This window comes from Alligator mississippiensis, chromosome 15 (genome assembly GCF_030867095.1).
Source record: "Alligator mississippiensis isolate rAllMis1 chromosome 15, rAllMis1, whole genome shotgun sequence".
In the NCBI taxonomy this organism is placed as follows: Eukaryota; Metazoa; Chordata; order Crocodylia; family Alligatoridae; genus Alligator; species Alligator mississippiensis.
In genome coordinates this window covers 6137064-6161165 of record NC_081838.1, presented here as the reverse complement: position 1 = coordinate 6161165, position 24102 = coordinate 6137064, and the positions used below count along the sequence as shown (strand labels likewise).

Here is a 24102-nt window from a genome sequence, read left to right as displayed (position 1 = left end):
TATTGTGTATGGTATTCACTTTGTCCTAGAAAACCATAGCTGCTAGTGATCTCTAAAACACAATTATCTTCCACTTTTGCAACCCTTGAAATGTTCCCCATTTTAAGATTAAATTTATAAATACGGTATAACATTTCATATGCAGTTTTAATTTTGTTTTAAATTAAGTTCTAATTTCTTGAAACAAGCCATAATTCTAAACTACTACCTTAATCTTTTAGGCAATAGATTTGCACATATGCACCCTCTACTATCTCTACAAAAAAAAAGAATGAGGAACATGGAACCACGTTTATACCATTTATATATATAATTTTTTAAGAAAAATAAATTAATTATTGCAAACACTGGCATTTATACACATGCTCCAGGAGGTAGGGAGGGGGGCATTTTAATTTAAGTGGCTCTGAGAGTTGCAAATACCAATAGTTAAAGTGTATTAAATAACCCAAGCGCACTTCTTGAAAAGTGTAATTTAAAAGTTAGAAAGGAATGAAGGCAACAATTAAAAATAAAATAAAAAGGTTAACAGGTTCTGGCCATTGCAGTTTAACTGGATGCCCACATGACTCAGGACTCTGGTAAATTAATTTTGTTACCATCTATATTTACATAGCTATACTCCCCCATCTAACACCAAAACTGAGTAAATCTTTGTGAACCCAAATGTGGAAGAAAGTTACAAAAATATCATAAATTGTTTACTGCATTTAGGTTGTATATTAAACTAAGCTAAAAGTATAGGAAACGCTTCCTGGACAGGGTATTTCTTCACACAGAAACAAGGAACCAGGGTAAGACTGCTGTTTAGAATTTATGGAAAAATATATGTGTGTGTGTGTGTGTGTGTGTACACGTGCGCGCACGCGTGCACAATGGCTAGGTAAAGTTGGGTTTATAAAAATATATTAATTATATTCTTACTGTTCCAAAGTATTTCTTAAGTCTACAGACATTTGAAGATGACATCTTTCAACACAATTCCCATTGTTAAATTCTGACAGCAGAATTATATAGTGTTGAATCTCAGATAAGGCCAAGCTTCCTACTTTGTCATCTTACTGGAAAGCCATATATAATTGCTTTTCCATAGTCAGCAAATTCAAATCCTGGCTAAAATTACAAAAGCTGGCTGGAGGCTTGTGTCATTCCTCATCTAAATCTTAAGATTAAGGCCACAAATAACATAACATTCTTTCAGACTTTATTGCTATATTTGTCTTGTACGTGAATCAATGAGTTCCCCCCCTTTAGTGACATAAAGAAGTGGAGATAATGGGCATAAAAATGTGGCTTGTGAATAAACAGGGTCACCAAAGTCAAGGAAGAAGGGTCTGTAATGTTCAATGATGTCAATTATACTTAGTGAGAAAACAAATTCCCTTAACGGTTAATAGAACCATCTAAGTCAAACCTCTATATGGCTTAACTGACATTTAGGGGAAAATACAAAGTTGCTGCCCTAAAAAAATTTAAAAGTCCAGATTTCCTAAAACTCAACAAAGCATGGAAGAGATGCTAAAAACACATGTGGTCCTCAGGCTGCATATAATGAGAGCACCTTCCAAGTACATAATCATAACAAAGTTCACTTACATGATGCATCTTTGTCAATCAGAAGGCATGACAGGTCAAGCTTTATTTGACAAATGTATTCACAAAGTGCAGTGAAGCTGAATATTCAGTGTTTGAAAAGGCTGTGCGAATGGCTGATGCACCACACAGGTAGGATAAAGGAGCTTGGAACACAGCTCTTCTGTTCTGGTGAAGCATGTTCCACGGGCACACATTTCTAGATAAACTAGGATCCAAAACTGTAAATGTTAAGGGGGTGAAAGACCCTCCGTTTCAAAATGCACATCTTATAAACATCAGAGTTTTGCAGCAGGAGGAAGTATCCTTATTAAATCACTGGGATCCTGCAATCTGCTGAATATTCTCTATTCAGTTATTTCAGTAGGATTGTGCAGCAGTCAGCAATGGCCCAACTCTTTAACCGTTAACACTGATCACTTCAGAAAATTCCATACAAAAGGTTTCATGGTCATTCTTAATGTAAACAAGAATGGTCTAAAATAGATTCTAATAAATTCCAGTTGTTTCTTTAACCAGTTTAGCAGAAACCTATCTTACATGGAATTCCAGTTTAAACAGTATTGTTCTAAGCAGAAGCCAAGTAATGAGAACCTATTTTCAACTCTTTAAAAACAGACCATGCATTTGAAAATCAGTAGATCATATTTGGACTGTACATCCACGTGAGTGGATCTTGGTTATAACTTGACCTGCAATGATATATTGGTCCAGTTCTTTAGGTCTTAAAGCACCTGCATTTTGATCAGCGGAAGTGGAAGGAGCTCAGCTGCTCAAAGATTCAGGCTTTGCAAACATATGTCTGTGTATGCAAATGTTCAAGAATACTTTCAAAGCTCCCCAGTTCACCAAATGAGTAACAAGTGTTACATCCTGACAAAATTCTTAAGGGAGCTTCAGGGAGACAGCATATGAAGGACTAAGCAAGCAATCAGGCATCAATATTTATTAACACAAGACAAAGGAAACACAATCAATGCGTTAATGGAACACTGTCCAGCCAGATGTTAAATTTAAAAATGTATATCTAATCTAATTTCAAATAAATAAAAAACTTTATACATAATTACATAATGCTGTAGTCTGAATTTGACAATGGTAAATAGATTGACAATAATTAAAAAAAATTATATTTAGGGCTAAAATTCTAATCCTGTTTTTACAACCTTATCTCCAGGACAGTTAGGATGACCCATCTTTATTACAGTTATCTAAACCAGAAATGCAGTGCAAGTGTTAGCAGAATACAGAATTTAGAGTATAGTAATTTTATGCCACAAACTTTGCTAGGGGAGTAGTTGTCCATTTTGGGTAAAAACTTCTTGTTCAAGCTGTAAAAATGTAACTGGCTCTCAGAATTCACTGCAGCTCTTAACTCAGATTCATGGCATGGACTACAACAGGAAGTTGTTTAACTGGCTTCTGCAATTAGATGAGCTTTAAAAAAAGTGACACCAGAGTAGAGATCTAAACATACATTTGAACACATCTGCTCTCTTTGGACTCATTTCTTGATCCAGTGTTGATAGGAAAAAACAGTTCTGAACAGGAACAGCTAAGGCCAGTGCCTTTGGTGGCTCAGCCAGGTTTTTGAAGCTTGAGGGTGTGTTTATATAGACCAATACTATGCCAGGCAAACATGCATTAAATGTTCATTCACATAGGAAAGAATTCCCTATCATAGCAAGGAAATGCTTTATGGTGAATTGTTTCTCTCTTTTAATGCTCTCCAAAAATTAACCAAATGAATCATTAATCAGTTTGGAAGGGCATCACTTTATTCCCAACCTCAAGGAGGCCATTAGTGAATATTTCTGAGCACTTAGTGCTGTACAACTAGTTACCTCACAGGGATGTTGTAAGGATTAGATAATATTCTCACCTACAGATGAGGAAACGAAGGCAGTGAAATTATTTGACAAAGGCCACACAGCAAGTCAGTGGCAGCAGAGGTATGGTTAGAACGCAGGACTTCCTCTTGGAAACACTGCTTTATGCTGAACAGGGTCAGAAGCATCCAACATTATCAAAGGTGACCATCTTCTATATGCTACTGAATTGTAAACACAATTGGAGCATTACGGGCAATGGTGGGGCAAAGACCATAACTGACAATTCTAATACATGAGTTCCTAGTTACAGTAATCTATTGAGCCAGAATACAATCACATGCTAAACTCAGAAGACTTAATTACAAAAAAAGGAGAGAGCGAGAGAAAAAACCCAACAAAACAGCAAAATCATGGAATTTTTCAGCACTCAAAAGAGAACTTCACGCTGAAAAATTCCAAAATGTGGTAGAGTCCACCTTCAATAGTTTAAGATTTCAACCTGTCAAAACAAGTCATTTAAAAAGTTACATGACTAGGATATTAACAAGTTAAACAGCTTCTCAGCATTGTTTCTTAAATGTAGAACAAACTACACGAGGCTGCATTGCAAGGCATGCTTGCTATGCAAGAGAAAGTGATGTGTGAAGAAGAGATTTTCTGTCAAATGAAGCTGTAGTACTTGAGCAAGTTTTATATGCTGTTACGTAAAGGAGCTACACTAGCATTAATTCTGTATCATCAGCAGATAGAAGTGTCAATTTCTTCACTTTTCCAGGCAGTTAGTTAAAATCAGATTTATATGGAGGCTTCACACACTTCTAACGTCTATATAGCAGCATGACATTGTGGAAATACCAATGTTTTAATATATCCATGAAGATCTCCTGTTAAGTGTCTAGACTTTGAAATATTAACTCTTCAGAAATGTAAATTTGTAGCTCCAGTGTTTGCAAAGAACTCTCCTTTCTCCCTGATGAAAGACTTGCCTTAGTAGTTGAAGATATACGAAGATACAAACAACTTAATCCTACATTTTTAAACATATATTTGGAGTTTTTTATCTTAATTTCAGACCTCCAGTAAACTGTTAGAGTGTATCAGTTTTTCAACGATAAAACTGGAATTTGTTTACAGATGGCTGTCAAAGCTGCACTTAATAAATCTACTGTTTTAGTTAAGGATTTATCCATGTTGATATGATAAACCTTTAAAAGTTGCCTGAAAAGATTGTGTACTTATTAAAATGAAGGTAAATAACGCTATTAAAATATCCTTATTAAATATTTACATAACAGACCACAATTGGTCCAAAAGAGCAATTACAGTATCTGGTATCTCATGTACTTCCAAACCCTTTTGTCCCTTCATAAATGGAGGGGGCAGAGGGAGGAGCAAAAAAACAGGGATTTTAAATATATTCAAAGGCTGTTAAAGATTAAAAGAAACAACTCTGAGTTGAAGCTGACCCTTGTCATCTCCTTAGCCCCACGCACCAAAGACTGCAAAGAGTTTGCGAACAGCCAGCGTTCCTATACGCTTCGAGGCTTCTGCTTTTCGGTGTTTACGCAGGCCGGAAGTTGACCAACTATTTTGGATGCTGTAATGACTTTACTATAGATATTTCACCATATATTCAAGGCAACTGCTTTCTCTGCCCTCTGTTGTTCCTCTTATTTAAAAAAAACAAACAAACAACAACCAACCAAAAACACAAAAAACTCCACTCTGCTGATTTTAGTTGATATCCATACCAGAAACATAAATTCATTTTGGTGAATGCCTTAAGGAATGGTATTTCTTGGTATTTCCAGTTTAAACAAAGTTTTCTGTACAAATTGCCTTTGCTGCTATACCTGCATGCACACAATGGAATAGATTAAAGATAGGTTCACTCCCAAAAGTGAATTCACCTGTGTGTCAATTTGTGTCATTATCTTAGATTTTTGTTGTGCCTTTAACACAAAACTCTAGAATGGCTAGAAGCAGAGATGGTCACCAGCTTCTGTTAAGCACTGTGGAGTTTCACTGTAATGGTTTTTACAATTTAAATACTTCAGCCTCTTTTAGAAAGGTGAGCCTTAAAATCATAGTTTTCTATATGCAATGACACATTCTGGCCAGAAATAACAAACAGACTACATACTGAATTAAGAAAACTTGCATAAGATCTGCATTTCTCATGTTAGTTGCCTGACCAAATGTAATTAGAGTAAGGACTTAAAAAAAGTACAGTCCTTCAATGCCTCTACTTCAAATGCCATCGTTACCCAAGCTGATTTTAAGTGAATTGTGTATGTTCATATTTACATATTTAAAATACATGTAAAATTATTTTAAATTCAAGAAATATCTATATGAATAAGTAATTCTTAGATTCAGTGAGTCATTGATTTGGTCATGGCACAATTTTAAATAATCAGTGTGATCCCATGGAATGAACACCTACAGTACATTGCAAAGTATGTTATATACTGGGGAACTGCAGGACTCTGATGACCCATTTCTTAATAGTTTATTATCTAACTAAATAAACCTCCCCTTATATAATCCTAAAACAGTATTAGATAAAAATACAAATATGTACAACAAATGAAAAAAGTAACACTACTGTAAAGGCCTTAGGAATTTTGTAGCTCACGCCTGTCAACTTTGCATTGTCTGTAAAGCTAATAATGTTCAGTAAACTGTTACAAACATTTTCCACTGTCTACCATATTTCCTCTTGTTGATGCAATCATAATCCCACAGGATGAGATGAAGGAAATAGGGTAGTAAACTCAATCAAGTATTAGTACTTTTTCACCAGCTTCATTTCTACAGACACCACTGGCCATTCTGGTGGCCCTGTGAAGTTTGTGAATGAACTTCTCCCTCCACCCCCAGGCTACATGTTGTAAGCCACATAGATGGGGTCTAACTGATCAGCCAGGAAACTGTCACGGAGATGCATCCGTTGCTTCTCTCCTCTGGAATTGATAGGAATCACTCCTGGATCCACCACCACCACCACTCCCACAATTAGATAATGTTCTTCCAGAACCACATTGGTAACCAGAGGGACTAAATCCAGGGCTTCCTGTTCACAGCCACACAGCTCCACAACTACCACAAGCAAGTTGGTCCATGTGAATACAGCACTGAAAGTTAACAAAAGAAATATTTAATACATAATTATTTTAATTATTATGAAGCTACAAATCTAACTGCCCTTTTCCAGCCTTTGCTATTTGTTCAGGTCTTTCAGTATTTTCCTGATGCATAAATTTCTTCCATCTATTACACTTTCACTATTATAAGACCCTTACACTCCCTTTCCTAGCAGGCAGTTAAGCACAATGTGTGCATAATATGATTTGAGTTGTTTGTCTAAAGGCAGTAACCTAACAAGAAAATGGTAGGAGGGAAGGGAGGGTGTTAAGGAGCTGCATCCGACACATTTTAAAACACAGGTTTCCCCTCAATTTATGCTGTACACGTGTTCCCAGAGAACAGTGCATAAATCTAATTCGCATAAAGGAAACCCACTTTACAATGTAACAAAACAGGGATAAGTTGCCATGGTGGTGAGGGAGGGAGTGAGGCTGGGTCTAGGGAAGGGGAGCCGCTCCCGGGGCTGCACAAGACAGCAAAGCAGAGGGAACAGTCTAGAGTGGCAGTCACCCCAGCCCAGGCTGCAGCAGCCCCAGGAGTGGCCGACGCCAGCTGCCTGCAGCCGCTGGGCTACACCATGCTCCACCTGTCCCCACTCACCTCTACTCCTGGGCTGCGCCACGCCCTGGTGCAGGCAGCTAGTGTCGCCCGCTCCCAGGGCCACTGCAGCCAGGGCTGGGGTGAATGCTGCGCCCCACGCTGCCTGTGGCTCCCCTTGTCTGCACTTACCCCAGCCCATGCTGGAGTGGCCCCAGGAGCAGCCGACACCAGCTGTCTGCACCATGGCACGGCACAGCCCAGGAGCTGGGGTGAACCCAGGCACAGGGGGACAGGCAGAGCACGGTGCAGCCCAGCAGCCGCTCTCAGGACCACTGAAGCCGGGGCTGGGGTGAATGGGGCCACAGCCCTTTCACCTCCCCCCACAGACTTACCTGCGGGGGGGAGGGGAGGTATGTTGATCGCATAAGAGCAAATTTACCTCACATATAATGAATTATGGGTCTAAATATGCTCATCGCATAAGAGCAAATTTGCATATAAAGAACAGGCATAAATTGAGGGAACCTGTAAAACAGTTTTGACTTCACACAAGAGTCCTAGCTAGTCCTTTCTACAACTGTTCTCATCTTTCTCTCTACACGTTCTAGACGATTCCATTGTTTGCGCATCTTAAAGTTCAAGAACAGTTTTGTTTTGGGGATTCTGAGCTATTACTTTGGATAAGAATTTCTAGATCCCCTTCCAATCGTTTAGCCGTCCATCCCAGGATACAGAAGCCCCTCAAATAAGTGAGAAGAACAAAGACCAGGGCAAATCCTAAACACTAGTAACCAGGAAGTCTGACGTGCAGGCTAAATGTTTCTTTCACTTACAGGTGTAAGAACAGAGAACTGTTCTTTATGCGCCAAGACAGAGAATGAAGTTTATATTTTGTCATCTTTTGTTAAGGCTCGTCACAAACGAAGCCTCAGCCGAGTATTACCCCTAGTATGCAAATGGAAAAACTGAGGCACAGAGTGGTTATGTGACTTGCCAGTGGCCACAAAGTATATCTGGGAAGAGAGCTCATCTGACTTATCCTTGTGGTTTTCGTGCTACCTCATGCAATCTCTAAACTCCCAGCTAACTGGGGATACGTGCATTCCTTTGTATTCTAGTTTACCATTCAGCAATGCTCCTGTGTGTTCGCGAAACTGAGGTCTCTATATCAATTGGATGATAACGCAGTCCTCTCAGCTCCAAAGTTTCATCCAGAGCTCCTACAACATACAGTGCATCATGGCGCTCTGGGGGAAGAAACAAAAAATTAGACACAAACATAATTTAAAATGGGGGAACGGAGAAAATAAGTACTGACATAGGCAAACATGCGCAGGCCAGTCCTTTTATACCCAGACACCTGGGTTATGAATGTTTATACCCTAGTCCCCCCTGGACATTTATTTAAAACCTGGGCACTAATGGCAATATTTTCTCTAGGGGACAAAGCACTGGACAATGGATATTACAGGCTATCCCCAGCAAAGTACCTGACTGCACTACACTTTATACCAATCAGTACCACCTCATTTGTGTCCACACAATTATTCATACTTGCTTTTAGTTGAAGCATTTAAACAGGACAGATATTTAGACATAATAGAGCTCAACATCCTCTCAAAACACAGAAAATGCTATTTTCACTTGTCTTGCTATGATCAATGCGCTGGTAAGTGACTTTATTCTGGGATACTATATATAGAGATTTATTACTGTCTTTAGATATGAAAAAGCAACATTTAAGAACATAAATATTCAATTCTTCAGGACAGATTTAAAATTTATAGCACTTTGAACAACTCTAAAGTGCAGCAAAAATTGAGCAGACAGATGACACTGGTACAGTGCAACATATCTGTTTGAACTCCCATCAGAAATTACTCTTGATGAAACAAGGATAACCAAAATGTGTTACAGTGACACTTTAGCCGGGAGGCAGTTTTCTTTGTATGCAGCTGATATACTGCAAATGAAAATTGTTTCCAAATGGCAGAATTTGAAATGCTTTATATATTTTTCTGTCCATACCTCACTGCTTTAATATCTATCAACTGTAGTCCAAATACCACAAAGCTCTAAAACCCTATATGGAACCCAGGCTTCAGGTCATATATTCCTACAGGCATGTGTAAAAGTAGTAGCAGCACTGTTATAACCACTGCAAGCATAGCAAACTCCTAAACTCATACTGTTTGCTTTACAGTTACGATCAGATTCAAATACAGACAGGAATAACAGGTCTTATATAGGAGTTTAATAATAACTGTAGGTGAGGGTCTAATACCAACTTTCAAATGGATAAGATATTAATAAACTGTGGCCCTAGTGTTCCCTATGGGAGCCAATCAGGTTGCAGGATTACAACAGCTTTGGTAAAGCTCAGGTCTGCATTAGAAACTCCTGTTGGTATAACAGCAGTAGTTAAGGCTGACACAGGGCTTTAATGTACACATGGCTGCATTAGCAATTATGTTTTGCTAGCATAATTATTTTATCCACGGCACTTGTGTAAACTGCACTGGCCACAAAATGCTTTGCCAACATAAGCTGGGTTTCCATTTGAAGAGTCTGCTTAGAGCCATGCTGGAAAACCCCTTTTGCTCTGTCTTCTGGACAACATGAATTATTCTAGAGTAAAATTACAAGGATAAAAACAGCCTGAAATAAAGGGCTAGCAAAACATTCCAAATGTCCCACTCAGACACGAGCTGAATTCAAAATCACACATTCTTAGCCAGAGCAGTGCCAAGAAACAGCTTGCCTTTCTCCATCCCAGAAACATGCTGCCTGGAATTATCTGTGGTTTGAAATCGCAGGCTAGATGTGTTTCATTCCCAGGAGCTGGTGGGTGGAGAGTTTGCTACACGCCTCTACTATGGCCCCTGTTCTCTGACCAGAAGCAGTTAACAGACCTCAGTTCCTCCATTTGGCCAGAGACAAGTCAGAAACAGAACACAAGGGGTAGAGGAATAAAGCACATGTTCATTTGAGGAACTGTTTTGTTCCAGCCAGGAGGAGACTAGAGAGTGCCAGATGGCTATAGCTGGGGCTTGGAAAGCTGGTATTAGAGAAGGAAGAACTGATTACTCCTTTGGAGAATACACCATGGAGACCTAAGGCAGTCACACATTATCACCAGAAACAATGGCAGATTCTCCATCTTTGCTTAAATGGTAAAAGAGATTTATTTTTGTCAAACCTCCACTGGCAGCTGTGAGCTCCGTCCGGCGAACAAAGCCAAGGTATCCAGTTCGAGCCCAAAGTGTCTGAGCAGCATCACCAAAGCTCAAGCGAGTGTTGAAATGATCAGCTGGGAGGGTTTCATTATCGTAGATGGTGTAGTAGCCACTGGCTGTATGCGGACTATTCACCCAAATCTAAAGGAAATAATACAATACTGAAACCTGTGCCCGGTGGAAGTAGGGCACTCTTTGAATAAGAGGATTAAAAGCACCGTGTTTCCCAAGGAAATCATTGAGGGATTGAACTGTAATAAGTTCTCTTTGCAACTACGATTTCCTTGGTTCAAGATTCCAGAAGTGCCACCCAAGGGCCAAATCTATCTTGCAGTCTCAAAATGCCCCTGGCAGCTGCCTGTCCCCTGTACCTGCACGAGTAAGTGGATGAACTGGCTGCAAGGCCTTACTGCCTGCGACCCCAACAGTTCCTATCAGAGCAAGTTTAACTATGATGAAATATACTTAAGTGTAATCAAAGCAATCAGAATAATTGCAAACTAGACTGACGGTTTGGAAACCCAGCCTGAGAAAATGGTCCCCAAAGCAAAGTGGGATCTGCTACAGTGAGCCTTTCAGTTCTAAAATGATTTCTCTTTCTCTAGGTTTGACATGAAAAGCATCACTCAGAAAAATGCTCTGAGCACTTCAACAACTGAGGGTCTTCAAGAGGAGGTTAGATGGGCATCTGGCTGGGGTCATCTGAACCCAGCACTCTTTTCTGCCTATGCAGGGGGTCGGACTCGATGATCTATTGAGGTCCCTTCCAGCCCTAACATCTATGAACTGCACAGCAGCATTAATAACAAAGCCTGAGCAGGTTCATTCTGTTGGCCAGCAGCCTAACAAATCAAGTAACAGAGCAAATAAAGCTACAGAGATAGAGATAAAACAGCTCAGCCAGTGAGCAGCAGACAAACTCTCAATAACAATTAAATCAGCACTTACCTCTCCAAGATGAGAATCTCCAACAGGCCCTTTGGTCTCAGGATTGACTATGACCACTTTGACTCCAGGTAAAATCTAAGGAACAACAAAGGAATGTGGGTATTTCTGCACGGACCAGCTGCATGCAAGTATTCAAAATACAAAAGCTCCTCATTCACCTCTGACTTTTATGGCATAGCTTTCACCTATAGAAGTTACACATGCCTCCACGTTCATGTGTGTACTTGTGCACATGTATCTATACAGCATGTATAAAAACCCTGACATACCAATTCATATATTAGCAAGAATATGTTAATGACGCAAGCTGAGATGGACAAGGCATTCTGGCACCATCAGTTCTGGCCATCATAGAATTTGAGAGTTTAAATAATGAACTCTGTCCAGAACACTTGGAAATATTTTGCTTTGCTTAAATGAACAGGGACAGCTATGGTCCATCCCTAATGCATGGCAGCCTCCAGAAAAGAGAACACTGAACCCCCCAAAAGTTTTAGTACATTGCACCATGGAAACAACTAGTTCCAGGTCCAGCAGAGCATACTGTTACAAGTCAGAAAAAAATTCATCATAAATGGGTACTACTGTACTGGAAAGTTAGTGGAAGGCTCGCCACTCCCATGCCATAGCATATGATGAATACAGCTGCCTTTCTGAACGACAAGTGCACATGTAAAACATTCTGAAGGAGATATGCCTGCAGCCATATGGTCAGATATTCTACATGCCAAGCTATTAGGAAATCCATGCAAAATTACCTTCCCGGACTCTGAAAGCAGCAAGCTTTGTGGAGCTCCCCTCTCTACTAATCGCACTCTGAAGAAAAAAAACAATAAAAAACATCAAGAAAAGCAAAAACCTGCAAACTCATCTAGCAAGAGGAATCTGTTCCAATACAGTACTATCCAGTACATTATATAGTGGATTATTAATTGAGTGCAATGTAAACATACTGTACCTGTCATGCCTTAATGATTTCAGGTCTACATACACTGTGGTGGGGTCAGGCCCAGAGGTTCCCTAAAGGGTTAACATTGAAAAAGGTTTTTATATTTCTAATCAGAATGATACAGTAATTAATGTAAAGTATCGAAAATTCAGAAAAGAGCAAACAGCAGCAGGATTTACAGCACAAAGGACACAAAGCACTATTTCTGCAACACCTGCTCCAACCAAGAGGCATTAGGGGAGGGGAACCAGTCCTTGAACAGCTGTTTGGTTAGCAGAACTAGGGCATGTGAGGCCCCCCTGATTCTCACCTACAGCTGAGCCTCCCTATCTCTTGCTCAACTGGGAGCTGTTCTAATAAATTTACCTTATGAAAACAAGACACTTAGAAGATTATCTTCAGCCTGTTCCTAGTCTCACTTCCAAGCTAAGGAGTGTGGGGCTCAAGGACACAGCCGCAGGGCAGGCACAGTCAGTGTCTGCATAAGTCCCATGCTGACACTGGGGGAGCACTTATGCAGGCAGGCCAGCAGCACCTGGCTGCAATGATCACTCCTACCTGCAAAGCTGCAATGCTGAGAAGTGTGAAAACTGGGCCAGAATGGAAGTCACCTCGGAACAATCTGCTCCTTGAGAATGTCTGCCTCAGTGACCAGCCTCCCGCTGGCTGCCACAGGAGAAGCAGACTTACACAGAAATATGAACCCTGGGAAGTATTTCAGCTGTCTCTTATTTCTGCAATGTGATCTGATGGCCAAGAACATGAAGGAGCTGCAGAATACTATGCCCAGCTGTTCTCTACACACTGGCTAGTCCTCCAAAGAGCAGAATTTTGTGTTAAACTAATAAGCAGACAGTGTCTGGTAGCCATGAAGTTTAAGAACTCAGAATGCAATGGGACCTGGAAACCTGCTGCTATTCACAATGCTTGTTCTCCCGGAAAGCACCCTAGCGTACCTGTAAACAGATGGCTACATTGACTCTCGACCCAAAGGTGGTGCTGACAGCACGTGAAGACAGGCCAATGTCTTTGAAGAGCTTGGAGAAGGACTGGGTCAGACAGACTCGCGGCCGCTCCTCTGCAACCACCACACAGGTCCGGACACAGGACAGATGAATTCCTCTTGCCTGAAGACAGAGGCATGCAAGTAACAGACTGTTGCTCTGCTTCTGACAATGCAGCCAGACACATTGTTCTAGAAGACCGTCTACCCTCCTGCTTCATGTTCAGAAGAATGGACACCTCTATTCCAGCTGCCAGGGACACCCCATGTGCACATTTAGTTTCCCTACTTGCTTCCCTTTGTAAGCTATGACATGCAAGTTAAGAAGTTCCAAAATAACGACTAGAACTATGACACTGTCAACACAGCTTGCTATTATAAGGAGCACAGCGCCCTTCACTTCTTTATGCTATATCATGGAAAATGAAGTGGAAGAAACTGAAGCTAGCAAGGGAAAGGGGACTTACTGAAGATCACAGTTACACCAAAGTTTGGACCAGAACTTGCAATGATCTGTTCTGAGCACTAGACATTCTGATCCTATAATTAAGGGTGAAGTATCATGTATTTCAGATCTGAGCAATAGCTTGTGTGACAATGCAAGGAAACCTTCAAAATTCTGTATCACCAACACAGCAACGCTGAGCTCTCAATGTGTACTCACAGCACAAAGCCCATTTTAGGGAAAATGGATACAAAAGTTCCCTGAACCTTTTGCTTTTTATCTTCTATGCAATCCAATGGGGATATGTGATATCTTTTATTATACCAACTGAACGAGTTGGAAAAAATGTTCTTTGCAAGCTTTCAGGTACAAACACCCTTCTTCAGGGAGAGGGACAGTTTGCAGTTGTTTGTGCTCTCCTGGATGGGTCAGAAGCCAATATTACAAAAATTAATAAAAGATATCACATTTACCCAAAGAATTATGTCTGCCTATGTCCTTAGACCAACACAGCTACAACCAAAGCCTCCAATAGGGATGGTGCTTCTGCTTTAAAGGCGGGCCAGAAAGTCTGATCTACAGCCCTGGTGCATAATAAGATCATGTAACAGAGCATCTGTGCCACGTGTGGCTGATACCCTCCTGGGGTTTTTGCTATCAAAACCTATACGTGTAATGGTCATATCTCCTTTGCCTTTAGCAGGAGAGTGGGCATCAACTTTCAGAATAAGTGTAAGACCCAGAGAAAGCCTCTTACCTTTAACATTTCGACCTGATTCCCAAGTCCCTTTGTGCACAACTCCATGACTGAATAGGAACAGAAAGTGTCCCTGATTTTGTACTGACTGACAGTGGAGAGCCAGAGGAACAGATTGGATTCCAACTCCATAGGAGGAATTAAGATGGTCTGGTGACCAGAGTACACACTGCCGAGAGACCAGAAAAAGGAAGGTTTTAGTCTAGGAAGTCTTAGCCTTAAAAGAATCGTTACAGTATTTTGTGTGTTAGCAACATCATGCATCTGCAACACCAAAATCAGGTCCTGAGATTCTGTCTGAGACAAGCAGATGATGGCTTTGCTGCCCATCTCCTGCAGCAACACTGTATTACTAATATTGCCTCTAGACCAATCCAGCTACAATCTGGATATCAAACCAGACAAGCAGTGCACACACTCCCACAGTCAAGGTGAAGGAGGCCATGCTCCGCAATATGCTCCCAGAAATAGGTTCCGTAGGAATATCGTATAAAATAAACATGACAGCGTAGACCAGACAGCTATGCGTGACAGAGAAGCAGGCTAGAGTGAACCTTGCAACCCAGCAGGCAAGGGGGACTGCTGTCCAGAGCTCATATTCAGCTGGTGTAATGCAAAACCATTCAGCTCCCAGTCAACCCAGCTGTGTTGCCCTGCACCAGCTGAGGGGAGGTCCCTCCACTTCCTGTTTTAAGACCAGGCAGTAATCTTAGCCTCGTGTCTCTACTCCAAGACATACCTGCAAAGGCACCAGAGCACAAAGCCGAGCCCACAGTATGGATCCAGGCAAATGGCAATCTGCCGAGAGGAGTAGAGCTCACACTGGAGCTTTATTGCCCTGCAAAGGGCACTCACTGCCGAGTGGGACATCTGTAACAGAAGATGGGGAGGAAGGACAGGGTGTTGAAATCCACGGCCGTCAGAGCAGGACTCCCCCAGTATAGATGCTATGTAAAGTTAGATTTAAGCTTGATTTCCTAACAGTGCTACTCTTCAAAATTAAACTACTGCCAGCCTTATCTTGCATGGCAAACACAGAGCGCTGTGAAAGTCCCCCTCCTCAGCTCAGTTCTGTATCAAAAAGACATCATGAAAGTGTCTGCTGTAAAAGGAGAGGCATTGTCCTAGGCAGTTTTCATAAAAAGGTTGTTTCTTACTCTACGCATCCCACAGCAGCTAACTGTACTCAGCAGCCCCTAGCACAGCCTTGGGCCTTGACTTCTGCTTCTGTTTCCTCCTCTCTGAACCTGAACACATGATGCATTTACACTGGTGTAGATGTATTTGTGTTTTGTACACTGATGTAAATAACACCAGGCTCCAGAATGGACAGACAAGCAGCTCTCCTGGGCTAGCTGCAAGCGAGATGCTGCTAGTGGAGTAGCACTCTACCAGGTGATGGGAGAACAATGTAGCCTGTCTGCCACGAGCAAACAGCCACCTTGGGTGAAGCTTCAAGCACACAACACCTACACTTGTTTAACGCACATCCGTATAGTTTTACCTGTGATTTTTCTTAGGGTACTATGATTCAAATAAGAATTTACATCAGATTCAAATAAGTTACACTAAGATAGTGCTGAGTACCATTTGTCTGCTACTTTTTTACACTGATGTGAAGACTCGTTCCACTGGTGTAAATATGGTGTGCATCTCAGTTCTCTGCGGTCAATCCCCAGCGCTATTTGTCTCAGTGCAGTACAGCGAGTGTGATTACAATGGCTCATTAGTAAGCACTGCACAGTATGCCCAGCAGCATTCCCTGTTGTCCACAAATGGGTTCTCTACCAACCCAGACAACAGGAATCCTTGAAAACACTTCTGAGCCCAGTTTTCCTTTATGGCAGCACAAGACAGAGCTGCTTCATGAGCACATACTTTATTCACCCCAATTTGCCCCAGGGGGGGTGGGGGGGGGGGAGGAGTGTGGCAAACTTTCAAATTAAATCTGAAAATAACAACCATCCCAGTCCTTCCCTCTTATCCTGCAGAGTTAGAAAAAGAAAAGGCTCCAGCACGTTGTTACTATACCTTCACCCCTGTAAGCATGCCTGTTGTGGACACGCTAAAATCCAGGTATGCCAGCATTTCTGGTGTGGGTGGTTTATAGATCTGAGGTAGCCGCTTCCTGGGCAAGTCATCTGTGTGAGTAAGAAACAAAGATGGAGCTTAGGCCTGGGTTGAATTGGGATTCTTGGGGATGCTGGAACTTCCAAAGGGGGTGAGAGGAGCAGAACGGGAGTGAGCCATCCTGGTGGCTGGCTATGGGACAGGAGAGACTGTCACTGTGCCAAAGCTTTCTCGTAATGAAAACTGTTCTCAGGCACAAAGGTAAGAATTTCCTTTTATGCGAGTCAGTGTGCCTGGCCTGAGACTCAGCAGGGAGAGATGCGACAGGTGTGTGAAGCACTTAATCAAACACTTGAACATAACTGAGACTTTACAATTCTGCTGGGTCATTTCATCCCTGTCCTCTCTGCAGAGCACGCCAGATGGGGGGCCAGGCAGGACTGACTGTGACATGGAAGCATAGTCTGAGGCCACTGACATCAAACAAATTTAATTTTACCCAAGTGCTATGTTCCACATGAAGCTCAGCAGCTTCAGAACAAGGGATTAGAACTCAAAGTGCCAGACTTGGCTCAGGTTACAGAAAAAAATCATCCCAGCCTTGTATTTGCTGTTCTTTGCTCAAATTCAGAAACATTCAGTAATTACAGGCCAAAGAGGCTACAAAGAACAACTACCTTTTCCCATCTTTCCTTCCTGACAACAAAAGGCAGAGCTGCATGAGCACAAGGCACATGAACGCATACTTTGTAGCTGTAGTTCTCCCCAGTATCTGATTTAGCAGATTTTTCCCTTCTAATTGGTCAGTGGTTTTGAAAAGCTCTCTCTGTTTGGAAGGAACAAGTAGTTACAGGGCTCTTAGCACTGAACTGCTTCTAGGCCTTCTTGTTTCCCTTTCACTACCCCAGGCCAGTGTGGGTCACGTAAAAAGTGCCACACTTCTCCAAATGAAGCCCCTGCATACGCTACTTTTTGTAGATACAAAGGTCACGGATTGTGCAGTCAAACTATGGTGCAGTCAAACTACGGTCTTTCTCTAGGATATTCTCTCTCAATATTCAAATGCTTCCCCACCTCCCCAAACAGTTACCATGTAGCATCTGAGCTGGCAGTGTCCCCCTGAGTCACCGAAACTCCCTTTACAGGGCTTTGAAACTCTTTGATCCAAGAGATGTGGCACAGAGAAGCTGTCACCTGTGTCAATGATGGTTGGCCAGGTTTTCACATCCACAGCAGCAGCTGCCTCTCTGGACTTCAGCAGTCTCATTAATGTTTGAGTCGTGAGAATGCAGGCAGCTTTGCTGACCTACAGAAAGAGATAAATATTTGCTAAAGGTGTAACAAGCATGGCTTTCAATCTCCATAACTGAAGGTCCTAGTGATGTTCAGCTGATGCCTTTTCACAGCCAGTCCCCCCTCTGGTCTCTCACTACCTTTCTTGGCTTCCCCCACACAACACTGCTGAGTCAAGACCCCCCAGACTTGGACTATAATACACATGACCTTGGTAAGACTTCCAGACCGTCTGGGAAGGGTGTCACGCACTGCTGCATTTTGCCCAGGGCTTTTCTTCCGCAGCCACGTGAGAATACAGAATCAACCTCAGCTAGCCACTGTCACTACAAGGGAACATCATGGAGGTGGCACCTGCCTGCCTCCCATTCAGGTGTAGTGCTGACAGGAGTCAACGGGCAGTAACATGAGGCAAGTCATGATGTTACTCCCTCTCGCTACTGCATGTTTTGCCTGTGTCACCCCGTAAGAGGGAGAGGCAGGACTGTCTAATACACACAGCCAAGGACAGCAGCACTGGATCTTTAAACAGCCAGGAGGGCTTATTCTCTTGCTGCCCTGTGCTGGACCCTGGGCTCCAATCTCCAGTACTCACTTCTACGATCATTCGCACAGTGGGCAGAGTGGCAGCGAGGTTCTGAGCATGAGGTGGTCGAACGGTCACAGGAACACACCCAGTGTACAAACAGCCGTAGAAGGCAGCAATCAGCTCAATGCCTGCAAGGACACAAGTGCTGGTGGATGCTGCTGCGACACTAACCTCTCCCCCAGAATTGCAGTTACAGTTCTTAATGGTGTGTGCTGCACACACCTCCCAACCCTGTCTGCAGCCCCAGAGTCCACAAACACAGTTGTGAACAGTACAGAGAAGGTGAGGAGGGACCAAGAAAGAGAAGGAAACAACACCCACAGAGAAGAACCAGGGCCATGGCATCTGGCCTGCAGGACAGCCCATGGGTTGGGAATTTTGGTGGTGGAGGAGCAGTGGAAATACTGTCACCTCCCGCTGCTAAATTTCCAAGCAACCTGCACAGCTGGTTCAGAGCCAGGCTGCACCCCCTCTCTCCCTGTACAGCCAATATGGGGCCAGACCATGCTCCCACCCCCTGGTGCAGCTGGTTAGGGGCTGAGCCACTTCCCCTCCTTCCCTTCCTGCCACTGGGCTGGTTTGGAGCCACCCCTACTCTCCTCCCCACATGCCTGGACTGGAGCTGAGCTGCCCCCCACCCTCTCTGGGCATCGGATTGGGACCGTCAGCCAGATCAGGAATTGCCCATCCAGCCTGCTGGGGAAAAAGGTTGGGCACCACTGGAATAAAGAATCAAGTGGAATTGGGCACTGCATGGAACAATGTCCACTGAGTTAAACAGGCAGAGGCAGAAGCCAGCCCACAAAGAGCTCCCAGCAGTGTGAAGAGAAACGGTCAGGTCAAGGGGGCAGCCCCCTTTCATCTGTGTGGAACACGTGCTCCTCAGTAACAGGCAGCTGTGAATTACCAGCCACAAGGCGCAAACAAACAGTATTCTGTGCCCTCGACCACAGAGTGGCCACTGAGAACAGGGTCCCCAGGGGAGCTCCCACTTCCTGTTCAGTCACAAAGGTGGTGGCAGCAAGCACAGTCCAGCCAGCCATCCTGCCAGCTTCCGTGACACTACTCAGGGATGCAGTACAGCCACCAGTGGGTGCACAGCACCCAGAGGGGTGGTATCTCAGTACTTGGCAACACCTAGGCAGGGAGTCAGGACCTGGAGGTTCCTCAGTGAAAGGACAACCCTCAAGTTGACTGGATCCAGTTGTCACAAGCATATTTTCAAACAACACACGGAGAGAGCCCCGAGAACGGTGGTGCCCACACACAGCTTGGCATTTAAGGTTTTGTCCTGGCTAAACTGCATTTCCACGTGGGGATTCTGACCAGTTCTAGAGCATCCTTACCAGGAGGATAGAGCAGCACCACGTTGTCTCCTGCATTGAGATGTCCCTTGTCGCACAGCAGTGATGCAATTCTCTCTGCTCGTTTGTGCAGCTGGACACAGGTGGCTGTGCACACTATGGTTCCCTTGACAGGCAAGAGAGGAACATGCTGAACAAGAGCTAGTGTGGTGTAGAGTGGCAGCAGAAAGACAGCACAGAAGTTGTCATAAAATCAACCTTTACCATTAGCCACTGAACAGGCTGCGGACACCTGATGGTCCATTATCTACTGCCTTACACTAGGCCTGCTCCTTGGAAACGCCAACTTCCAGGAAGCCTATTGCACAAGTTCTTACTGCAGAAGCCATGCTACACAGCTGACTGACAAAGCACACTCCAAGGGCACGCATCACAGTGGCATGTGGGCTGCCGACTCCAGACAACGGTTAAATGTTACGTTCATCTTGTGAACACAATGAAAATTCCCACATCTTGTCCTTTTCACCCATAGCTAAAGCAACCAGAGAGGGACAATGAACATGAACCCCACTGCCTGAAGCCCTCACATCTGCCGTTAAATACAGTCACCGCCCAGCCAGCCTGTGGGCTAGACAGAAAACTCCCTGACATGTACCTTGGCATTTAGCAGAAGGAAGAGCGGGTGGTCAGGGGTTGCTTGAGCTCTCCACTGTAACACCTCCGTCAGGAACTGGTGCTGCAACAAGAGGAAGTTGTGAGTGCCAGCACTTGTACTCCCAGAATGACACTTCTGCATGCCTTACACCACTGCTCACTGCATTTACACAGCTGTGGGGCAAGATTCTTCCCCACTCACTGCCCACGACTATTGTCTGGTTGCAGAGATTTACCTTTTTAACCAGATCGTTGTCTTCTATTTGTCCAAGGTCTCTCCCAGAGGCCTGAGCAATACGCTTCCCAGCAACCAGGTTCCCCACCAGCACAGAAGCAGGGCCAACACCTGTTGACAAAGAGAAACAGCACAGACTTGGTGAAGCAGGCAATGAAGGTATTTCATATTTTACTGCGCAGTGGTACAAGCTATTGATTAAAGCAAGGAGAGGCTGTGAGGGCTCCTGGCACTGCCAGCGACTCACTACATGGCTTTGAGCAAATCATTTCACCTTGGGAAAGATTCAAGTTTCTCCCACCTGAGAACTGGGGCTAGCCAAAAATGTAATGCTCCACCAACAAAGGAAAGTTAATCTGTGAGGTTTATAAAGCCCTTGGCGATCCTTTGTGTTAGTTTTCCTCCACAAAGAGATACTCTGTGATTTCACTGCTGAGGAAAATGCCTGGGGAGCAGGCAGGTTAGTCAGCAAGAAACTGGAACTATCCCAGTGATTCTCAGGCACTACAGCAGAGACAAAAAACCCAGCCCTGGGGCTACTCTCATTAGGGAACCCTGTGAAAGAGGCTCTGTGGTACACTAACTGTCCACAATCAGTCTGTAAGCCAAGATACGAGGAGACAGTTCAGTGGCCTGGAGTCACAGCCTCTGGTAGGCGGCAAGGCCTGGGCTTGGGAATAGAAAGCTGCTCCCCAGGGCAAGGCTCCTCTTAGCATTCGACTGCCACAGCTACTGATGAAGGGAGCCTTGGAGGTGCAGAAGAGTTTTTAGCCAACTCCTCATCTTTCAGGTGCTTCTTACCCATCGATCACAAGTCTGTTAGGGTAGGGTTTGAAATCAGCTCCTGAGCAACAGAAGCATCAAAGAAAGGCCTGAAACAGCCCATGATGGCAGGCTGGGAGGTCCCCAGCAGCAAGAACAGTGATTAACTCATGCTTCCCTTGCAAAGACATCAAACCAATTTCCCAGGCCTGAGGCAATGAACTCCATGGTTTATCCCCTGCTGGCCAGCGTTCCCGATAGCAAGCAGCAGCTCTGCATTACCTGGTTGTTTCTGCCTGGGTTTTGGCAAGTTGGTCACACACGTGTGCGGGCACATGAGGATATTACAGGGGTGCAGTGAACCCTCCAAAAAGTGCTGTTTGGTTTGAGAGATATGGATCCCTCCAAGTGGAGTTTTTGGCAACGTGTTGGCTGGTACCAGAGCAAGGCAATATATACCGACTTGGTGAATGCTGTCAATTGCCTAGAGAAGGGAGAGAAAGTTGCTCATACTGGATGTTAACAGATGCTCCTGTGTTTGTCAGATCCTATCTGCCCTGTTTGCAACATCGTCTAGCACAGCCGGATCCTGGTCTAGTAAAATGCACATTACAACAAGAATTTCTCTCAAAAATAAACCAGGACACAACACCACTGACTCACAGGCCCACCAACACGTGCTGGGCAAAGCTAGCATAAAGCTGTCAAGAGCAACAGCATCTAGCTGTTTGCTTGATTTAACATGCATCTATACACAGATGCCTGAAAGAAGCCTCCTTGCTGCCCCTTGGAGCTCTGGCAAGCATCTCCTGACCAGAGGGAGGAAGTCACCTCCCTTCTGTTTCAGCAACATGCCTAAAGACCTTGCCAGGGTGGGGTAAACCGTGTTGCTGTGCTGTAAACAACACGCAGAAAGGCAGAACACAGTGTTAGCATGCTAGTACCTGGGTGCCTGCCTTTGGGTCCAGTTAACACTGACCCACTCCCATCAGGGGTTATGCCATGTTCCACATCTGTCTATTCAGGACCCCCAGGACATCTGGTCCAAAGAGCCCATCCACACCACTCTGTCAATGACCTGGCTTCTTGCTGCTGCCTGAGAAAGTGTGACGACAGATGCCAGGCTCTGTCTGGCATATGCCTGTGCCACCTGGCTGGAGGGAGCCACACCTCACCCAGCAAAACTGCTTGGCTCTAACCTGCAGCACTCGGCTCATCCACTGGAAACTGTCCTCCTCAGAAGCATCCGGCCGCTGCTCTGCCACCACCACAATCCGCTCGTCATAAAACACAGAGACTGAGAATACAGCAATCCTGAAGGGAGAGAAAGGCATTGACAGGACCTCCCATGCCACCTCCTGGAAATGCTCATGTTCTGAAGAGCCAAGGAGAGGGACACACACTACATGCTAGCAGAAGAGAACAGAGCTTCAAAAGCTCCAAGGTTGGAGAAAAGAGACGCCACCAGGAGGCTGAGCGGGAAGTTTGACTGGCCAGAGAAAGTCAACCATCCCACTCTGTGGAGCAGCTACTGTATTCTTCCCAGCAGCTTCCTTTTCCACTCTAGCCATCACATCTCTATTCCAGTCCATAATAAAGTGCTAAACTGACATGGGTATAATAGGCATCTTTGAAATGTTTGCCCTAAGAACCTAAATCCCACTGGCAGTCACTGAAACTCAGGCTCCCAAGTCCTTTCAGGCCTTTAGAAAATTAGAAAATATGCTTTTACCCAATGTCAATGTTAAAGAAAACAAAATTCCTTGGGAAAGGGATAAAAACCTGCCTGCGGCAGGACATGAGTCAGCAGTTAACAATGGGGGGCAGAAGTGAACTCTCCACAGGGCTGGTTATCCTGCAGCTCCCTGCACAGTGTTTTCTGACACCTCGTTTCCTCCAGCTGGAACAGATTCCTGTCACACAAGATACTCAGGCTTGATGGGCCAATTACTAGGGAGACTGACTATTCAAAGACACACTTGCTACAAGAGGGCCCAGATGAACCCAGTTACTCTTAGAAAAAACAGACGGATCGTAATGTAATTGCCTGATCATGTGTAATTTGCAGTGGGAAGAGAAAGAGGTTTCATCTCACTAACCTTCCTCTGTAGACTGTCTTTATTGATTCAACAGCCAACCCAGTTGCTACAATGTCGTCAGCATTGTGTCTGCGTCCGCTAACCGTCAGCAATCCATCCATTTTTCCAACCACAAACACCAAGCTACCCTGAGGGGTGAAAGATATCAATCAGCAAATAATTACACACATTTCTCAGATGCTTTTGTAGGCTTACGCATCTTTAACAAATATATCCGTGCACTCCAGCTGTTAGACTTAAAGCATTTTCCTAAATATCTGTAAAAGGAATCTTTTTAGATTGTGTTCTTCAAGAGTAAATTTTGATCAAATATTCCAAATTAAACTAAGATTGAGCAGGTGGGAATCGACCTGCACAGTCAGTCATCCATATCCAAAACAGCAGTTTTAAACAATTTATTTCTGTCCTCAACTGCTCTGCACTATTTGCAGATGTAATCATGAATAGCAAACAAAACCTCCAATACAAGCACAAAGGCAACATGACGTACAGGCCCAACAAACCCCAGCAAGCCTGAGCGGACGAATGGCACATCACCCACTGGAGAACCAGCCGAATTCACAGGGATGACCTGAAAGAGAAGGAGAGGACTTAAAGATATTAGAGTCTCAATCTAGGCTACAAAGGACTATTCCCCAGCTTG

General features: G+C 43.8%; 1 protein-coding gene across 2 annotated transcripts in view; it reads right to left on the bottom strand.

The window, feature by feature from the left end:
* Positions 1 to 2524: 2524 nt before the first annotated feature.
* The window catches only part of DIP2B (disco interacting protein 2 homolog B), a 97659-nt gene continuing 76081 nt past the window's right edge, over positions 2525 to 24102 (bottom strand). For both annotated transcript variants that reach the window (XM_059718228.1, XM_059718229.1), the window contains exons 20-38: positions 23950 to 24030; positions 23460 to 23587; positions 22560 to 22674; positions 21643 to 21844; positions 20600 to 20709; positions 20365 to 20445; positions 19752 to 19875; positions 18412 to 18533; positions 17718 to 17829; positions 16485 to 16594; positions 15193 to 15323; positions 14454 to 14622; positions 13205 to 13375; positions 12258 to 12319; positions 12058 to 12115; positions 11300 to 11374; positions 10315 to 10492; positions 8239 to 8362; positions 2525 to 6562 (exon numbers count right to left, since the gene is read on the bottom strand). In XM_059718228.1, the coding sequence (XP_059574211.1) occupies positions 6310 to 6562; positions 8239 to 8362; positions 10315 to 10492; positions 11300 to 11374; positions 12058 to 12115; positions 12258 to 12319; positions 13205 to 13375; positions 14454 to 14622; positions 15193 to 15323; positions 16485 to 16594; positions 17718 to 17829; positions 18412 to 18533; positions 19752 to 19875; positions 20365 to 20445; positions 20600 to 20709; positions 21643 to 21844; positions 22560 to 22674; positions 23460 to 23587; positions 23950 to 24030 (2406 nt within the window). In that variant the 3' untranslated portion in view covers positions 2525 to 6309. The remainder of the gene's footprint in view (positions 6563 to 8238; positions 8363 to 10314; positions 10493 to 11299; positions 11375 to 12057; positions 12116 to 12257; positions 12320 to 13204; positions 13376 to 14453; positions 14623 to 15192; positions 15324 to 16484; positions 16595 to 17717; positions 17830 to 18411; positions 18534 to 19751; positions 19876 to 20364; positions 20446 to 20599; positions 20710 to 21642; positions 21845 to 22559; positions 22675 to 23459; positions 23588 to 23949; positions 24031 to 24102) is intronic.